General features: G+C 36.8%; 1 protein-coding gene across 1 annotated transcript in view; it reads right to left on the bottom strand.

Annotated features, from left to right (window-relative positions):
- Positions 1-2,918: 2,918 nt before the first annotated feature.
- Positions 2,919-21,388, bottom strand: part of GLCCI1 (glucocorticoid induced 1) — a 122,653-nt gene continuing 104,183 nt past the window's right edge. Inside the window, exons 6-7 of the mRNA XM_019665290.1 lie at positions 7,019-7,139; positions 2,919-5,844 (exon numbers count right to left, since the gene is read on the bottom strand). Of these exons, the coding sequence (XP_019520835.1) occupies positions 5,493-5,844; positions 7,019-7,139 (473 nt within the window). The 3' untranslated portion in view covers positions 2,919-5,492. The remainder of the gene's footprint in view (positions 5,845-7,018; positions 7,140-21,388) is intronic.

The following is a 21,388-nucleotide window of genomic DNA, read 5'->3' as shown; positions in this document are numbered from 1 at the left end:
AAGGGGGTCACCAGCCTCCTGTTAACTAAAGGAAAACAAAACAAAACAAAACAAAGACATTCAAGGTGGAGACATTTCTCATTTTCCTGAGATTCTGCTTTTTCTTCTTTTCCAGTTTTAAAAAACTGATCACCGATCCCATCCCTTCTGGCATTCTTTTCTGCAAGGGTTTAATTCCCACCTCCCCCACCCCCACTGGATTGTCTTGGGTAAGATGGTTTAGTGTTAGACAACTTTTAGGTAAATACAGGAGACTTAATATCATGTGAATTGTTTGAATAAGAAAATTTTGCATGAGAAACTTTGTCTTGGACCTAGTCCAAAAGGGCTTTCCTCAAGAAGTGTGTCCATTCTACAAAGGCAAGCCTCATTTTATGGACCCAGAGTACAGAATGATATAACAACTCTAGGTGATGTTGGTGGCAGTAATGGGTACATGTATGTCTGTGTGTGTGTGGGGGTGGGGGGGGGTGGCATGGAGGGCAAGTGCTGTATTGTATTAGTTTTCTAACCCCATGTAACAAAGTACCCCAAAACTTGGCACCTTAAAACAACAAACACTGATTACCTCACACAGTTTCTGGGGGTCAGGGACCCAGAGGTGGTTCAGCTGGGTTTGGCTTGAGGTCTCTCATGAGGTTGCAGTCATCTCAAGTCTCAATGGGGGCTGGAGGACTGCTTAAGCTCACTCACATGGTTGCTGGCAGGGTGCGTCACTTCCTTGCCAGCTGGTGGCCAGAGGACTCCATTACTCGTCATGTGTGTCTCTCTATAATCTTCCTAAGTATCTTCATAATAGAGCTTCCCCTATAGCAAGTGACCCAAGAAAGTGCACACCCCAAGACAGAAGGCTGTCTTTTTATGACCTAATCTTGTGACAACCCATCACTTCTGTGGTCTTCTATTCTTCATAAGCAAGTCCAGCCCACATGTAAGGGGAGAAGAATTAAGACCTGCCTCTTGAAGGGAGGAGTATCCAAGAATTTGTAAACATATTTTAAAAAGAACCACATGCAAGATACAAGTTACTTCTATCTAGTTTGCTCTTTGCTGTAGCGCAGAGGTCAGCAAATGTTTTCTGTAAATGATCAGTCAGTAAACATCTTAAGCACTGTGGGCCAGACTGTTGTAAGGAACTACTTAACTCTGCCATTGTACAAATAGCCGTAGGCAACACAGCTGATCCTTGACCCATGTGGAGGTTAGGTGGGTCAAGTATGTGCATATAATTTTTGACTCCCCCATTTCTTCCCCCCCCCCGAAATTGAACCATTACCTAAGTGAATGAGTGTGCCTTTTTTCCAGTAAAATTTTATTTACAAAAACAGGCAAGGGGTAGATTTGGGCCATGTGTGCAGTAGTTGGTTGACCCCTGGTCTACAGCTCGGGGGTATTGGAAGTCTAGCATACTCAGTTTAGTTTCCTTGCCATTCACCTGGCATGGCTGTCTGATCTCCAGCATCATGTCTCTGTAGCTTGACATTTGGTGGTGAGATAATAGGGAGAAAGGCGAATCTGAGAGGTTTAGGGGGAGAAAACTTCAGGACACAGAATTTCAGTCTTTGTCTTCCGGGGAATCGGAATAGGAGTGTGAAAAGGAGAGCTGATTTCGTACAACGGGACAAGACAGGGTTCATTCCATGTAATCACTGGAATTGAGGTGAGGCGACACGTCTGAGACGAGATGCTCTTTACAACTGGAAGTGTGGGGCTAACCTACAGCATTCAGATGGACTCCATGTGAGTTAAGGGGCCCACTGTCATACAGCTCCAAAGACCCGAGTTCACCAAAGGGGTAGATGTCCAGGGCAAAACAAGACTTGTGAGCGCCAAAGACGGGATAGAAGGTAGACGGTGGTCATAGAGAGCAGTAGGGGCATGTGGGGGATAATGGAACTTCTAGAAGGGGTCTCACACTGAGGGGTAGAGCATGGTGATAAACACTCACTTAGCAATATTCATACGTCAACTTCAAGTGACTTTCTCGCTAGCGTAAGGTTGAACACATGTAAGTTCTTAGACCTAATGTCCCCTCCTTGTTCCTTAGGTTGGATTTTGCAAATATGCACTAATATACTGACTTGCCTCTCAGGGCTGTTTATATCAAGCTTATTATGTGATTGTGCCAAGCAGAGATGGGGCTGAGAATTCCACTTTTCCTTCATGTTCACTTGGCATAGGATTTTTAACTTTCCTGCCTAAATTATGTACCATTCTCAAGAAGATGCTCGATAGAGCGCACCATTAAAAAGTTATATTTTCCTTTTTACAGCCCAAAACACAGACACTAGTCACTTTAAAGTTTGATTTAAGGTCAAATCTTATCAATCTTTGATGAGAAGTGCTTCGGAAATGGACACTCTGCTGGTAAATTATTTCTCCAAGTGGTTTGTTTTTGCTTTCAGGACACTATGTGGCCCATCATGACCCTATTTGGATAGCTGGGCATAACGTCAACACTCCTTTGTCCTGTAAAGCTTTTCTCTCTCTTACTCTGAATATAAACATAAAAAGGGTGAAAAATAAAATATATATATTTTTTGCTGTAGCTTTCATTGCAAGAAATATGCAACTTCCTCTGAGGTGATTTCACCAAACTTATTTCCACAAATAATTCTTAGGTATAAAATAATGACACGGGGACAATGTTTTCTCTTTTCAAGGTGCTCATATTTGGGAGCAGTACAAAGGCCTGGGAACTTTAGACATCTAGCTTCTTACCTCGTGATGGAAAGTGTGTAAATTAAATGTCAAGAGGAAACCAAGCTGTGGAAATCTGATCCCATCTGACTCCCTACCGCCCCCGAGATGCAGGTCAGGAGCTCAGTGAGCACTGAATACAGCCATTACCTGGAGCTGCATTCATTTCTGTCACATAAGAGGAAAACCACCCAGTCTTTCCAAAAACATGCCAACTATTCCAGTTTTACTAATAACTTTATTTAAATAAGACACAGGAACTTCTATACTGAAAAAAATACAAAACGAAAGCCACACATTTCCTTGTGTAAAGCCATATTGTATGGTGTCTCGAATACTGTTCAGCGCAGTGGCTAGAATTCAACAGTACCACTATATACAAAATTTAAACAATTTCTGACAAATTTCTACAGCTGGGTGTAGGATACATTTGAGCTCAACAACTTCTGGGAAATTTACATGGCAAAGCATAAGCTTTTAACACATTTGGTTCAAAACTTTAATATATTCTAAGAACAAATGTACAACACAATTAATATTCAGTTTCTCATGAGCAAATAAAAAAGCACATGTCACCATAAATATTGTACATCAGATTTTGTCACCAAAAAAGCATATTCGGTCCATCTTTCAGAAATTGATATCGATACTATTGCATCTTATTTGGACAAAAGCAGAGCATAAGATCAAACACATCGTGTAATGCTAAGTCCGATATCAGAAGTTAATGGAGCTCATATTTATCTTACAGAATAATTTTCTCCCTTTAACCATAACCTACAAAATATAGTATTTTCAGCAAGGCCTGAGATTATTAGGGTTAAAGGTGTCTGCTGCTGAAGAGATTGTTTTAAAAGGTTCCCCTGTGAAAATGGCAAAAGTAAACTGAGTCTTTTTCCATGACAGTCTCCTACAATGTAACACTGACTAATGAAAAGGAGCCAGACTGCAACTTCAGGAGAGAATATTACTGCACACTTTGGTGGGAACAAGATAATTGGGATGACAAAATCATACATAGAATACACATACACATACACAGACACACACGCGCGCACACACATGCCATTTCTTAAAAATAACAATCAATGGTGTTGCTTTCATCTTTATCACCTCTTCCTTCTTCAACCTCCTTAGAAAATTAAAAAAAAAAACAAAAAACCCCAGGAATGACTGAAGGGAACTGAAACGTTCCTGTAGCTGTAGGCACCTCGTTCCCTCAATTCTTAAGAAAATTGTGCCCTACACTTTAGGTGCAGATGGAAACAACTCTGTTTTATTGAACTGAAAACAATGGGATAAAAATACAAAAACTTCCCTTTGCTTTTGGATACTCTGTGCTGCGGGACCAATGTCTGAAAGGCAGGCTTTTCCACTGGCCAATCAGGAGTATCTAGGACTCTCTTCACAGTCTGTTGAGATGTTAGGTCAAGTCTGCAAGTTCAAAGCTATTTACTTGGGTTTATGCTCTACGTTGCACATCCAAAATATTAACAGCACTATTCATAGTATTACGAGAGGCTTATATGAGACAGCATTCAACTACTGTTTTTGTAAGTCACCAAATAACCTACTTACTTATTTATATTGCATGGATTCTGAGACTCATATAGTCTCTCTCTACGTGAATGCGACTCATGCACCTAAACTGCTTGAGGAAAGCAATAACCAAAAGTGTGTCATTTTCAAACCTGCAAGTTAAAAAATGTCTAAAAGAGAAACTAACCGTTACTATGACTTTAGATCACACAGTAGCATTTCACGACCTTGATGGCCTACATCAACACACAAATCTCAGCCATCCCCTGTGAAACTTCACTGGTTCTGAATTTCAACCTAGACATTCTTGTCTTTACATTCCATCACACACAACGTGGAATGTTTGTGTACAGTCTAGTACTGGACACTTTAGTTATGACACTGAACAGTCATTAACTGAGCAACACCTGAACTTGTTAAAAAAAAAAAGCCATGTTTACAAGTGTTGAAATAGTGAATGCAACAGTTGTTTTACTTGAAACCACATGACAAAAATGATGTCAGACACCACAGATTTGCTGGTTTTTCTCACGTTCCCCCATGTCCAGGATTATCATTCTCCAAGGGCTGAATGCACTTCTTATTCTAAGAATGTGGAATGTGATGAGGAAAGGGAAATGCATAAAATAAGGAAAGGCAAAAGAGCGATGTTCCCTCTTTAGCTTTTGAGCTGTGAAATGTTTAATATCCCGGTATGGTATACATTTCAAGTTACCTGAGTTTAGACTTCACCTGAAGTACCTGAAGCTAGGCCATAGGGCGGGCACTGTGCAACTGCTGTGGCCATTGATTTGATTTCATTTTTTGCATTGTATGTAGTACGGAAGTTAGAGACAAACACCTGGATCGATTGTAAACATAATCCTGAAGTACAGTATTTTCCATAGGACAAAACACAGCAAGACATTTTCTACTGAGACAGGCAACATTTTGACAATAGAGCTTATTTTACTGAAGAATTTGGAACAAAACACAGGACACAGTACTCATCTGTCAAACATACTATGAAATGCATAGTCTCCACTTAAAATGCTGAATGACACGCACGTTTTGCAAGCATTGCTGCCTTCCACAAAAACTGCTGAATAGGAGTTCCGTCCCTGCCAAGGTCAGTTAAGAGATACTTGATGATGCTGATAAGTAGTCTGTTGTCGGTGGCGGTGTTCGGAAAGTCTGTCACTCCATGCAGATGGGTGTCTGAGGGCTAGTTCCCAGCCTGCGAAACGCAGGGGAGAGGCCGGCTCCCCTCTGCTTCAGATGATCACATAGCTCTGAGCCGAGATGTGGTCTTCGCCCTGCAGTTCCTGCAGGAGCTGTGGCTGCGGCTGCTGGGATGGCTGCGGGACAGAGGCCTCCGTGGAGCCAGCCATGCTGGTGTCATCGGAGAGCGACGTAAAGGAAACCCGGGCGGAGAGCTGCTCCACGGTCAGCGTGGCCAGGGCGGAGCTCTGGCCCGAGTTGGGCGCGTTCTTGAGCATCAGGTCGGAGGCAGGTAAGAGAGGGCCTAGAAGTTTCACAGGACAGAAAGCTGATCCGGTTGGGATGAAATTAACCTTGTTTTTGTCAGGACATGAAAAGAGAGGGGCTGAGATAGGCTGACGAGACCTAAAACCATGAAACAAAAGGAGGTTTAGAATCACTAAACAAGTTAAGCAGTTTCTAAGTCAAGTGGAGTTCTCTAAAACAGCTAAAATGTGAATGGCAGGGAATGAGTTCAGTGTACACACAGGGGTAAACATCTTCCATAGCACAAGTCAGCTGGCAGACTACTGAGGTACACAGCACTGAAGTGATATCTGAGACCACGGGACTTTCAAAAGGACTGGGCACATTTTTTCAGAGGTCATTAGTTTGATTTCAATCATCTGGGAATGTGGAAACATGTTTTACATTACGGCTGAAGATTATGCAAGGCTAGAATGACCTTTTGCGTGAAGAAAAATTATATTGGGAGAGGGATTCCCCCATTATATATTTGATTTTAAGCATTTCCTCCTTTTTCTGCATCTCTATATATATACTTCTACTAACACAGATAAGAAAAAAAAAAATTTCAGTCGTTTCTTGAAGAGCCAGTCAGCCCGACAGAGCAGGGCCCACAAGCCCTTCCTCTCCCCTGGTTCCCAGCTTCTGCAGGGCGCACTCTGTCCCCATCTAGGCGGCAGGAGGACAGCGGCCTCCACTAGGCACCCACCCTGGGGTCAAGGGGTGAGTGAGCCCAGGAGCCACATGGTCTTTGTGTGTGTGTGCGCGCGCTACTCCGCCAAGTATTTACAGCATGACCCTCTTATCCTTTAATTTCTAATGTATACATATTGAAATTTCAAAAAGAAAAAAAAATCTGTGAACAGAAAGTCCAAATTCAACAAATACACATGCTGGATGTGTCTATGGGAAGGAGGCTGGTTTCCCCCTGGCTGCGGGGTCGCTGACATCAGGCCAGCTACACGCAGACGTGAACTGTGCCGCTACATGTCATGGTCTTAGCCATCTGTGTTCATCGGGCCTTGGAAGGGGAATGTCTTCCTGATTAAAAATAGGTCTTTTAGCCAGTGAGGATGAATTTCCAAGGTGTGTTTGTATTAGCTCACATTTTCCCAGTATACAGACTCCGGTTCTCCTCTCGTAAGATCTCTTTTGCCCTATTCAATTCTCTTTTCAGCATTCTGAAACCCATTATCAGCTGGATGGAGTCGTTGATTCATCTGTAATCAACTGGTCTTGGTAAAAAAGCTTTGCAGCTTCGTGGATCCCAGCTGACAGAAAAGACATTACTTACGCCATCTCCTCAAAGACCTTCACTCGCTCACATCCCTCTGGGGGTTCCCGTTTGAACATGTAGCTGTTGTTTGGTTTGGGAGATGAAGCATACTTGGGTAACGGTGAGCTACTCCCACTGTCTGTAAATTTAAAGCAGTTATATTAACTAGTGATTGAAAGCTCTTTTAAATTAAATTTGATTTCCAAACAAGCAGCCTTTTGCACATTTTATCCACTGTTGCCCCTTCGCTTCCACCACAGAGCTCCCTTTATTGCCAAGCTATTTCTAACGCCCTTGTGTAGTACGTATCTTATAAATAAAAGCTTCAATGCAACAGTAATCTGCCACCCTATGGAGCATAAAAGGACAGTATTTTGGTCCAGAAAACTGCATTTTGAACCAAGTAGAGCTGTAATCCTGAAAACAAATACATTATTATGTATTTCAAAAATGTAAATGAATGGTGTAATATGTATAAGTTATGCAGGGGAATCAGAAGAGATTTTAATACATGTTTTCTCACTGTGTAATGCAATTGAAAATTTTAGAATGTGGAATAATCTTCATTACAAAATTTCTCAGAAATGTTACTTTTACTAAGCATCATGAATAATTTGTATACATGGAAAAAACAGGTTTATGACACATAATGTCTTTTTTTCTCAGCCAACCATGAAAAAGGTAATTTGCTCAGAATTTTGCCTTGGAAATGTCTGTATAAAAGGACTTTTTCAGCATAATTTGTATTTTTGCTACTGAAAGCATGAGAAATCTAAAAGCATCTCTACCTAACAAGTTTTCTTCATATTTTCGACAAAAAAGAAAATGGTGTATTCACAAACAGCCATAAAACTTATATGCAATTTCTCCCTTTCCTACCTGGCAAATTTGGTGGAAATTTGAATTTGGTAGAATTTCAAATCCACCAAAATGTGTCATTATCTCTGTAAGATGCCAAGCTATAAAGTCAGTAACATACCTATACAAATACAATAGTCCTATTTAAACAAATTCTGACTTAATGCAAACCAACCCCACTGCTAAAATACTAAGCACATGATCTTTTTAAAAATAATCGTTTTATTTTTCAACTATAGTTGACATACACTATTATATTAGTTTCAGGTGTACCACATAGTGATTAGACATTTATGTAACTTATGAAGAGCATGATCTATTGAAACGTATTTTTATACATACTTTGAAAGATAGCATGTGTACCATAATTACATTTGTCACAATGTTGATAAAGTTGTTTTAGATTAGGATACAGAACATAGTGTGACATTCAGAATCTGAGTGATAGGGATATTTTTATCATTATTAATGAAGTATAGAGCATGTTTAGAAAGGAGACCCTTGAGGCACACTTATAGCGTATTTGGCGAATGATTCAAAGAGCTTCTATGTTAGTCTTGGGAATGCAGATGTGTGCACATATTTGAATATTGCTGTATCTCTGACTAGGAAATCACAGCCTGTGAAATAACAAGGCCACACTATTGTGAAACCTAGAAAACCAGTTTCCCCATCGTTACTGTTATGCATGTCCCTATAGGTTATGCATAGTCTCTTGGAAGGAATTAAGTTTTAGAATTCCTCACATATCACTCAGATTTGAGGACTCTCTTAGTATACTATATTGCTGTAACATGTATACTATATTGCTGTAACAAAGATGGGGTGGGGATATGATTATCTCTCTTAGGTAGATGCGAAGCTTAATTAACCTGACGCGAGTCTGAGTTTGCGGCTCTCTATTTGAGCTAGGCTAGACTAAAATGACTGGTTCACCATCAAAAACTGGTGAGAATGAAGCCTTGAACTTGGTGTAATACCAAAAATACAGCTTGACCTTGCTTTGCTATCCAAATAGCAATAAGCCATGCAGAGGAAACGCCATGAGGAAGCAGATAACTGCACGTGACGCCTCCATGGAGATTACTGCTAGTCACAACACAGCCCCATGGTGTACAGAAGAGGCCTAAAACCAGGGGCTTGAAGGCTTTAACTAGCTTTTTCTGCCATCAGCAGGGGTGTGGCCATGCCAGTAATCAAGGATCCACCAGATTATCATGTAAGAAAAGCCATCCTGGCCACAGTTACAATCTCATGTGTTCTATTTCTTATGACATCATTAGGCCTACTCACGATTCCTCTCATAACTTTATTGATGATTTCAAGGGACTTCCCCAAATTGGAAGTTAGATGTGAGATGGATCATATACAAAACTGATTATTTTCCTATCAACAATCTACAATGAATTAAATGTTTTTCCTTCCTGAAATCTTTCTAATTTCTAAAACTTTTCTACAAAACATACACAGACAGACAGACACACACATACACACACACACAATTTAATGTTTGGTGGTCTGGAAAAACAAAGCTTGAACGAAAAAAAATTGCAACCATAAACAGATTTGTTAAATCTGGAGTTTTTTCCTCAGGTAAGTACGTCATCTGATAGAGTGCAAAGAGAAACGGAATGGAGACACCTGGCCTATGGTTTGAGCTCTGTCACTAGTTGCACAGTTGTATAACCTTGAACACAGCTGCCTCTCTCAGTTTCTACAATCTAAAGGAATTGCCACTTGAACCTCTAAAATTCTGTGTGTTTTTTTTCATGATCCTAACACACAAAAAGGGAACATTGTACCTTTTTTTTTTTTGCTTTACAAAATGGCATGCTTTAAAAACAACCCACATGAACAACCTACTCTACCCATTACAGACTTGGATTTCTAACTTATTCATTTAGAACTTTGTTGATTAACAACCATATTTCAGTAATGAACACTGTAAATGTGAGGTGAGCATGCTCGCTCAGGATTCAAGATGTAAAGTCTCATGGTAATCTTAATTCAATCCCTTCTGTTCCCAAGTATGATAAATTTTCTCCTTCATTCTGTTATCCCACAGTAGGAAATAACTAGATAGACATGTAGTTGAGATTAAATTAAATGTTACTTTATGTTCTTATAACATCATAGCCAATGTCAATAATAAAATTAAATGCAACNTTTTGCACTATTTTGTTAAATTTATCCCTAAATATTTTACTCTTCTTTGATGCAACTATAATAAACTGTTTCCTTATTTTTTGGATTGCTCATATCTAATATCTAGGCATACACTGGATTTCTGTATATTGATCTTGTTTCCTGAAACCTTCCTGAACTTGTTTATTAGTTCTAGTAATATATTTCTATATTTCCTAGAAGTTTCTACATATAGCATCATGTTACCTGTGAATAAAGGCAGTTTTACAACTTCCTTCACAATTTGAGTATTTTATTTATTTTTCTTGCCTGATTGCACTGATTAGAGAACCTCTTGTACACTACTGAACAGAAGTAATGACAAGGTGACAGTGGACATTATTGCCTTGTCCCTGATCTTAAGAGGAAAGCATTCCAGCTTTCACTATTAAATATATTATCTGTAGGCTCTTCATAAATGTCCTTTATCAAGTAGAGAACGCCTTTTTTTTTTAATTTTTTTAATTTAAATTCCTGGTTTGTTGATTTTTTCCCCCATGAATTGATACTGGAGTTTGGAACATGCTCTCTCTGACTCTACTGAGATGATTATGTGATTTTGTTCTTTATTTTATTACTATAGCTTATTACATTAGTTGAATTTCAGATCTCAAACCAACTTTGCATTCCTGGGACAAATCCCACTTGCTTGTGGTGTTCAATCCTTTCTATATATTGTTGGATTTGGTTTGCTAATATCAAGGAATATATTGATTTGCAATTTTATTTTCTTGAGATGTCTTTGCCTGGCTTTGAAATCAGATAACTATGGCCTAATAAATCGAGAAGTGTTCCATTCTCTTCTACTTACTGAAAGAGCGTGTGAAGTATTAACATTATTTCTTCTTTGAATATTTGATTAGAATTCACCGAATATGATATAGGGATTTTCTTTTTGGAAAGATTTTTAATTGCGCATTCAATTTCTTCACTTATTACAAGTCTATTCCTATTTTCTATTTGTTCCTTAATCAGTTTGGGTAATTTGTTTCTTTCTAATAATTTGTGTCTTTCTAGAAATTTATCATCCACTACATCTTAGTTTCTAAATTGATGACATCAGTTGATCAAAATATTCCTTTATAATACTTTTAAGGTCTGTAAGGTTGGTATTAATGTCACCCCTTTCACCATTGATTTTGAAAATCTGTGTCTTCTTTTTGACTTGGTCAGTATGGCTAAGTTTGTCAACTTCGTTGATCTCTTCAAAGAACCAACTTTTAGTTTCATTTATTTTCCTCTCATATTTTTGTTTCATTGGTTTCTGCTACATTCTGTATTGTCTCTTTCCTCTGCTTGGTTTTGGTCTGGTTTGCTCTTTTTTCTCTAAGATGGAAGCTCAGGTACTGATTTGAGAATTTTTTGGTTTCTTTTACACACATTTAAAGGTATACGTCTCCCCTGAAGTACTGCTTGAGCTGCACACATAAATTCTAAGTTGTCTTTCTGTTTGTATTCATTTAAATATTTTAAAATTTCCCTTGTGTTATTAGAAAAGCATTGTTTAATTGACAAATATTTATAATTTTTTAAGATTTCTTTCTGTTCCAGAATTTCAACCTTTTGTAGTCTACTGAGACCAGTTTTATAGCCCAGTATATGGTATAACCTAGAGAATGCCTCACACGTTTAAATAGAATGTGTATTCTGCAGTCACTGGGTAGAATTTTCTATATATGTTAGTTAAGTGAAGTTGATTGATAACGTTTTTGGAGTCTTCTATCTCCTTTCTGATTTGCTGTCTAGCAAGTTGTTCTATCAAGTATTGAGAATGAGGTTTTGAAAACTCTAATTAATATTGTACAAATTGTATTTCTCTTTTCACAGTCTTGCTTCATGCATTTTGGAGTTGTTGTTAGATGTATATACAATTTAGGATTGTTATATCTTTCAGATGTATTGACCTTTTTATCATTATCAAAAATGCCTCTATTTGTCTTAAGTAGTGCTTCTTGTCAAAGTCTAGTTTGTCTGATAAACAATCTTATGATAACTCTTTACATTGTGCATCTTTTCCCATCTTTTTATTTGCAACGCATTTGTGTCTTTGAATCTAAGGTGTGTTTCTTAGACAGCATAAAGCTGTTAGTGTTGCTTTTTAATCCAGTTTGACAATCTCTGCCTTTTGAGTAGAATATTCAGTCCATTCACCTTTAATGTAATTATTTATATGACTGGATTTACTTCTGCCATTTTGCTCTTCAGTTTCTATTTGTGTCACATTTTTTATTCCTGTTCTTCCTTTACTTTCTTTTGTGATATTTTTTAGTGTACCATTTTAATCCATCTCTGATATTTTTACTTTCTATTCTCTTAAGAGTTATTTTCTCAGCAATTGCGCTAGGGATTATAATATACATCTTAATTTATCACAATCTACTTCAAAATAATACTTAATTCCACTAAAATGGAAACTATATGCCCTTACCCTTACCCCTCTTTTGTGTTGTCATATGTACATTTCACATGTATATGTTATAAATCTAACATAACAATGTTATAATTATTGTTTTATATGATCTTATATGTTTTAAATATGAGGAAAAATGAAAAATATATATATTAAGAGACTCTTTCATATTTACCCACAGGTTTACCATATCTAACACTCTTCAATTCTTCCTATGGATTTGAATTAGGATCTGGAGATTTCATTCAATGTTTCTTATAAGACAGTCTAGTAGCAGGAAATTCAATCTTTTTTTACTTGGGAATACTTCATTTCACCTTTGTTTTAAAAGACTAGTTTTTCTGGATATAGAATATTTGGTTGACAGTTTTTCTTTGTTTTAGTACTTTGAATATGTCTTGATTTATGGTCTCTACTGTTTCTGATAAAAAGTCAACCGTTAAAGGTATTACTGGTCCCCTATATGAAATGAATGGTGTTTTTTGTTTGTTTGTTTTATTCTAGCTTTCAAAATTTTCTCTTTCCCTTTGGCTTTCAGCTGTTCAACTATGATGTGTTTATGTGTGGCTTTTTTTGTGTTTTCCTGCTTGGTTTTTTGTGAGCTTCTTGAATCTACATATTTTTTTTTTTCCTATCAAATCTGGAAAGTTTTCCACCATGATTTCTTCAAATAGTTTTTAACTCCTCTCTCCTCTTTTCTGGGTCTCCCATTATATGTATGTGTATGTATTTAATGTTTCCTCACAGGTCTGTGAGGGTCTTTTGGTTTTTCTTCAATCTTTTTCTCTCTGGCATCAGGGTGTATAAATTCTACTGACATATTCAAATTCACTGATTCTTCTGCCATCTCAAATCTCCTATTGAGCCATCTAATTTTTAATTTTAGTTACTATGCTTTTTAATTTTACAGTTTTTGTCTGTATTTTTTCTTATAATAACTCTTTGTGATATTTATTAATTGTGCATATCAAGTGTTGCTGTAGTCCAAAGTTCAACTATGCCAAATCTTGGTTACAATTTTGAGACCATATAGCTATAAAATTGAATAACAAAAGACTAGATATTTTCAACTCAGCTTCCTTTCTCTTTTTTTGCTGCTGGGAAAAACTGACTNAAAAAAACACCTCACAGAAACAGAGAGCAGGTTGGTAAAGTTACCAAAGGTGGAGTGTGGATCAGGAAATGGGTGAAGGTGGTCAAAGGGTACAAACTTCCAGTTACAAGGTGAGTAAGTTCTGGGGTTCTAATGTACAGCATGGTGACTATAGTTAACAATACTATATTGTGTATTTGAAAGCTGCTAAGAGAATAGATCTTAAATGTTCTCACGATACACAAAAAATCTGTAACTATGTGAGGTGATGGATGTGTTAATTAACCTTTTTGTGGTGATAATTTTGCACTATGTACATGTATCAAGTCATTACATTGTATACCTTAAAGTTATACAATGTTACATACCAATTATATCTTAATAAAGCTTAAAGAAAAAAATAAGAAAGAAGGAGGAGCTTCCTTTGAACATAAAAGGGGACCAGGCACAAGAGTTCCAAGTTCTAAAAAGTTAGGGAATAAGTGACCCTGAGCCACAAAGAAGAAATAACTATAGACAGAAGAATTAGCATAAATTCTCATAAAAGAATGACTAAGTCATTTGTGGAATTAGATAGAGAAAAATCAGGGACTGGTCCCACTTACAATCTGAGAGCTAGGAACACATTTTATCGTGAGTCTTTTGAAACCTGATAACATGCCCTTGTTTGCTATTTTTGTCCGGTTAGTTTCCCCCATTATTGGGAACATTAAAAACCAAAACAAAACTCTTATCCTCAAAAAACTGGTTGAGTACTTTTGCCTCAGATACTGAAAGAGAGGGAAATATTTCTCAGGATAATTCTATTCACCAATGGGCCAGGAAAATGAGAAATTTTAACCTAAAAGGACTAAGTGGTAGCGGGAGGAAGAGAAGCAGGATCCTGGGGCTTTTGAAAGGAAAGAAAAAACCAAAACAAAACAGAAAAGTGAGCTCAAAACCAGGAAAAACGTATTTTGCCACTTGCTTTTATGTGAATAACCTCATTCATTTTTCAATAAAAGCATAGGAGACAAGTACTCTTATTATCCCCATCTTATAGGTGAGGAAACAAGAGGTAGAAAGGTTTAAAAACTTGCTAAAAGTGGCAGAGTGACATCACAAGCATGGCGGCTTAATGAATAGCACTTCCTTCATTAGGGTCTGTCCAGGTCTCTCCCCTCGAAGTCACAACAGGTAGAACAGCTATGATTCAACACAGGATTCCCTGCTCAACACACAAAGGTCACACAGTTAAGTGATGAAACAAATATTTAAACTTAGGAAGTGGGATTCCAGAGTCTGCCATCTTAACCACTATTCCATATTGCTAAAGAATCAAGTTAATAACTCACAAGGAGTTAAAGAAATGGTAATGAGAGCTGGCCGAGTGGNACACATGGTAATGAATTAAAGCTTGGAAAAATTGGAGATGTTATTAAAGTTTGGAATTCCATGTAGAACCAAAAAATATTCATTACATTATGTGTACTTTTATAGTTTAAGAGTTTTCTGAATTTCTCCTTATAAATGGCTTTTATTATTTCTGGTATGTTAAGTTGTATGACCCACAATTCCAGTATAAAAAATCATATCTATTAAGTTGGTTTACTTATGTGGGTAGGTATATAAAACCTTTGCCACGGTTCTATTCTAGTCCTAAGTCTTTAGATGTGCTTTGTCTCCTACTACCAGATTACCAAATTAAGTGAAATTAATTCCAAAACAAGTAATATAATTACAGAGCAGTGGTTCTTAACTCTGGTTTCACATTATAGTCATCAGAAGATGTTTAAAAAATGCCAATAACTACCAATGTCCAGACCTCATCCCTAAGAGATTCTGATTTCCGTCTGGGGCTCCTAGCAGGCGCGTTGTCTCCCTTTTACTGGTAAAGCTCTCCAATGCTTCTGAAGAGCGGCTAAATTTGAGGAGCGGCCATGAAAAGGTTAACACACTGGTTTGGAGTCAGGCCAGCTGACTTCTACTTCTACCTAGGCCTAACTGCAGGACCTAAGAAAACAATGATCCCTTGTTTTCTGATCTGTAAAATGGGAATAACTACTGACATCACAGCTATTTACAATATGTGTACAAGGATTAGGATAGTGTCTGAAACACAGAAAGGTCTCAATACATATTACTATAATAGAAGACACATCATTCCTAATTTACAAATTAGAAAACAGACCATTTAGAAATTAAATGCCTATTCCACTCTCTCTTGGCAGAAAAGAATAACAGAAATGTTGTTTTTTAATAGATCTGCACACTCTAACTGTAGTCAAATACTTAATAAGATGTTGTGTTCGGTGGGAAAGCAGAGCGATACCTGGAGCACCAGGCTCTCCGTTCATGACTACCAGCATGAACTCTGCCAGCTCATGATGGCCCCTGCGGCATACAGTGATCACACAGAAATGAAAACCAGTGCCTAAAGCATGCAGGTTCTACAGGCTCCTCTACAAAGAAAATATTTTTTATAACAAGTGCACCAATAATCAGTAGAATGTAATTCTTATTCTATCTCTTGCAGCTAGACTAGCAGGCTGGGAAAGTAAGCACAGAGTTTAACCAGCACTATACTCAGTGACATATGAAGAGCATAATTAAAAGTCAACCAACAGGGTAGAAAGAGGGGAGGGAAAAAAAAACGTTAACCAATGGAGTTAAATTAGAAATATGATTGACTAAATAGGATCTAAACAGAATTACTACTCTGCTATTGAAATTACTTCTTTTTTATTTCAGGAAATAAAATTATCAGCTGTAGTGTGGTTTGATGGCCTAATGAAATCAAGAGAAACACAGAATTGTATAGCATTTCTTGGCAACAATTTTCTCGAAGACTTGGCATTACCAATCTATTGAAAAGCCTGCAGTTTTAGTTAACTCCAAGGCCAGGTTGTGAGCAGGTAAAGAGAAGATTTGGCTTTTACAAATAGTCTGTCTCTGAGGTTTTCCTAAAATTTCAAAGTCAACCAAGATGCTAGCTATAGCTAGGATCTCCCTTAAATCAGCATTCAACAAAGGGTAAGGGGGGAAAATATAATATCATAACCTTTGCTACTTATATTTTTGAACTTTGTTTCAAATAAGACCACAATTTGAATAACTGGGACTTAACTTACATTCCAAATGTTAGGCCCATTAATTAAATATATGTCATATGTGGGAGGTGTTTTACATTTTAATGACTTGTCATTTCATAAGTATTCACACTGAATTTATACCAATTTATAAATTAAAAAAACAAATTACAGTTCTTCCATTGTTTCTGTGTATTCACAGTAAGCACAATGATTTTCCCACAAACATAATTCTGATACTCACAACACTGCTTATTCCTGTCTTCACATCTGACCTGGGGTTGTTGATGTGCTAACCGTTCACTCTGACTCTTACAAGAAAGTGAACTCATTCTGAATCTGACTAACTGACATGGCAGGTAAAAATGAAAGCAAATCACTTTATTGAAGACAGTCCTCCAACCAAATTATAGACTAAAATCATGACTCTTATAAATTGCAATGGTAAAACTAAGCTGAAAACAAATTTTAGATTACACAGAATATTTTATATCTTGAAAGCAATGTAAGTAAGAATGGCAGGAAAGTCCTACACCATCTTATTTTTATGTTCTTGAAAATTTTAATTGGAAACATTTCCAGGGACATCAGTTTTCAAAAAACTGAAACACACTCTTCATATTAAAATGCCCCTCAAGTGTCCTATCGGGGGGAAAAAAATGAACACTTCTAATAAAAATTTCACTGTAATTTTAAAGGCTCACTTAAATACTTACAGAGCGCCGAACTATATGCAAAATAGAAGGCAAAGCAAAATGTTATAACTGTCTTGTATTAGGTAAAACTCAGTATTTCCTTTTTTTTTTTTTTCAATTCTTGCTAAAAGGAAATGGTATTATAACATCTTTAGGCAGAAAGCAACACGGAACTTTAAGCTTATCATTACAGTCGCCTAAAAGCATGCTGCTTCTCTNACTCCTCAGTCAGTCTATTTCCCATGTTTCTTAACTTCTCTGTCAGGTTTAAACTTCTTCATCCTTTTGTTCCATATTCTACATGACTTGCTCATCCATGCTCATCCATCCTTTCAATTTTCAGTTGACTCTTGATTCACTAACTCTCTTCTGTTATGTCAATTTAATCCACTAAAGTTTTTTATTTCACAACTTTTGTTAATTAAAATATGTGCAAATGGACCTTTATCATTCTGCCTGTTCTTATTTACTCCTATTCTCATTGCAAGTTACTATTTCATTTGAAATTCTTAAACATTTTTATTTTTAAGTTCTTTTTTAGGATTGTGTTCTTATCCTTATTTCCTCAGATGTCAATGACCCTATTTAATGTATTGCTTGTCTTTTATGGCAATAGATTCCTTATACTCCCTGAAATGCCTGTGTGTAAGTTCACTTTATGTGGAAGTTTTATCCTTTCTGAGCTCTTTCCCGCCATGTTGTTTCTTGGTTGCTCAGACTGGCCCCCTGGAGTTGCACAGCTCCAGAGCAGGTCTTAAATTAGGAAGGCTGGGGCTTTGGTCCCACATGGGTAGAACTCTATTCCAGATGCCACACACACACAACATATGGTTACTATTTCTATTTTTACATAGCTGCCTCTGGCCTACAGGAAAACACCAAGAGTGTCACATGGAATTATGTCAGCTAGTTTTACTGCCTAGAAACACGGTCTCAATTCCTTGCTTAATGCAGAGTCTAGTTCCAATCTCCCACCATTTGCAAGACGTGTTTGGTGCTCTTAAAATGTGTAGGAATCTATACACCCTCTTAAATTTGGCTTAAAAATCTTCCCATAAGCCCTGGCCAACAGGACCCAGGTTTCTGTAAGCCAGACAGCACTGACATTTGCTCATGACTCCCTTTCTGTTGCGGCCTGCAGAGGTTTTCCTTGCCTTAAGTATAACTAGAAAATATTTATTTCTTTAAAAATTTTCACATTGCATTCTTATAAGCTTGGAACAAAGTGGAGGCAGATTATACAGGTGCTTTCTCTGACATCTTAATCAGAAATCTTGATGCAAATTATCTGAGGGGAAGAGTATGTATGTGACTCAGGAAGAATGGATGTGATGCAGTTGAATTTGATCCTATGACAAGGACGCAGGTCAAGTTATTTTTTAAAAACACTGGATTTTAGTAGTATATCAAGTTGTAAAATGTTACTGTTTCAATAATAGTTTTCACTTTTCATTATTTTCTCAAATTCCAGTTCTGTTATCTATTATAAGTATTCTCATTTTTAAGTTTAGTCTTCACCTATGTACTCTTATAATTTTTCCAGCCACAGTTATATATCATATAGAATTTAATAACTTCATGACATATCACAGAAACCCCACCAGTCTTATATATCTATTCCTTTTTTCATCTTTACTAAGGTATAATTTACATTCCCTTAACTTCATCCATTGTAAAGGTAAAATTCAGTAAGTTTTAATCACTTTGTAGAGTTGTATAACAACTGCAATGCAGTTTTAGAACTTTTTTCATCACCTCCCAAATTTGCTTTGACTCTATTTGTGGCCAGTCACCACTCCCCCAGCCCCACTCCCGGCCACGTGCAACCACTATGTGAGCTTTTTTCGCCTCTAAAAACTTGCCTTTTCTGGCATATCAATGTAAATGGAATCATATAATATGTAGTCTTATTCATCTGGCTTCTTTCACTTAGCAGAGATTGGCAAACTACAATCTGCAGGCCAAATCTAGCTTGCCACATGTTTTTGTAAATAAAATTTATTGGAACATAACCATACCCACTCCATACTGTCTGTGTCTGCTTTCATACTACAACAGCAGAGCTGAGTAGCTGCAACTGAGATAATATGGCCCACAAAGCCTAAAATATTCACTATCTGGCCTTCCCAGAAAAAACTTGCTGACCTTTACCTTAGTGAAATGTTTCTGAGATTCATTCAATGTAGCATGTATCAGTACTTGTATATTGTTTCTTTTTATTGCTGAATAGTAAGGCATTGCATAAATATACCACATTTCGTTTATCCATTTACCAACTGATCAGTATTTTCCACTCTTTAGTTCTGAATAACTCTGCTATAAACAATTGTGTACATGTTTCAGTGCAAACATGCATTTTCATTTTTTTTATACAGATTCCTAGGAATGGAGTTGCTGGGTTACATGCTAAGTTTCTTATTAATTCTTACAGAAACTGACACTGTTTTCCAAAGCAGCTGTACCATTTTATATGCCCAATGACATCTGAGGGTTTCAGATTCTCTATTCTTGCCAACCTTCGGCATTATCTGTCTTTTTAAATTACAGTTGTAGTTGGTGTGTAGTTGTAGCTCATAATTTAAATTTGTATTTCTCTAATGACTAATGCTGAACAACTTTTGCTACCCATGCATCTTTGGTGAAATACTTCTATTCAAGTGTCTTACCCATTTTTAGGTGGGTTGTCTTACTATTATTGATTTGTATGAGTTCCTTATATATTCTGTGTATAAACTCAATATTTATACCACATATATGATTTGCTAATATTTCTTCCTGTCTGGGGCTTGTCTTTGCATTCTCTTAGTCATGTCTTTTGAAGTGTAAACGTTCATTTTAATAAAGCTCATTTTTTTTTCTTTTATGGCCTTGCTCTTGTGTTGTATCTAAGAATGCCTTGCCTAATCCAAAGTCTTCCAGAAGTTTTATAATTTTAGAGCTTATATTTAGAACTATGATCCATTTTGAGTTAATTTTTCTCTATGGTAAAAGGCTTAAGTTTTTTCTTTACATATGGATATACAATTATCCTAGCACCACTTGTTGGAAACACTGTCCTTTTCAATTGATATGTTGGCACCTTTGTTGAAAATCAACTGACCATAAATATAAGCATTGATTCCTGGATTTACAATTTGATCCATTTATCTATATGTCTTCCTTTATGCTAATACTTTGCAAACTTCATTAACATACACTTATAAGTATTAAAATTATGTAATATGAGTCCTCCAACTTTTTTCCTGGCTTTCAAAACTATTTTGGCCATTCTAGNGATTTACTCTTAGCAGCTTTCAAGAAAATAATACAGTATTATTAATCATAATGAAAATGCTGTACATTAATTAGACCACCAGAACTTCATCTTATAACTGGAAGTGTGTACCCTTTGACCAACCCCCATTTCCTCCACCCTCCAGCCCCTGGTAATCACACTTTACATTTCTATAAGTTTGGCTTTTTTTAGGTCCCACATATAATTGAGATCATACACTATTTGTCTTTCCCTGACAGACTTATTTCATAAATGCTCTCAAGGTTCATCCATATTGTTGCAATGGCAAGACTTCCTTCTTTCTCATGGCTGAGCAGTATTCCACTGTGTATATATATACTACATATTCTCTTATCCATTGACAGACACATGGCTATACTCACACAACTTCTGAAAACAAATATAACTTAGGATTTATTCTGCTAAGTGGAACGGTAATACTCCCAGGCTAAACAGACAAGTCATTTACTATTGTATGGCTTGGAATTCATGAAACTACTCATATATTTTAGGTTTCGTATAATCTGCTTAAAGTGTGCAAAACCAAGAGTAAAATATGCCTGAGCATTTTAAAGAGAATCGTTTGCAACTTGGGGAAAGTTATTTAATACATGTACTATTTTCCTTGTGGAAAAGATGACATCAATGAACAACTATAGTGAGCCCAGTTTTTTGCTAACTACTAGGCAAAGTGTAAATACAAAGCAAAGTCTGTAAAATCTATTGATTTCCTCAGAGATAAAGCAAAAAAAATCAATGTAGTTTAATATTAGCTACTTACCTTGGATAGCCATAGCAACAAAAAA

The sequence above is a fragment of the Hipposideros armiger genome, unplaced genomic scaffold (genome assembly GCF_001890085.2).
Source record: "Hipposideros armiger isolate ML-2016 unplaced genomic scaffold, ASM189008v1 scaffold_438, whole genome shotgun sequence".
Lineage (NCBI taxonomy): Eukaryota > Metazoa > Chordata > Mammalia > Chiroptera > Hipposideridae > Hipposideros > Hipposideros armiger.
Note: the sequence above shows the minus strand (reverse complement) of the source record. Positions and strands in the feature narration are given on the sequence as shown.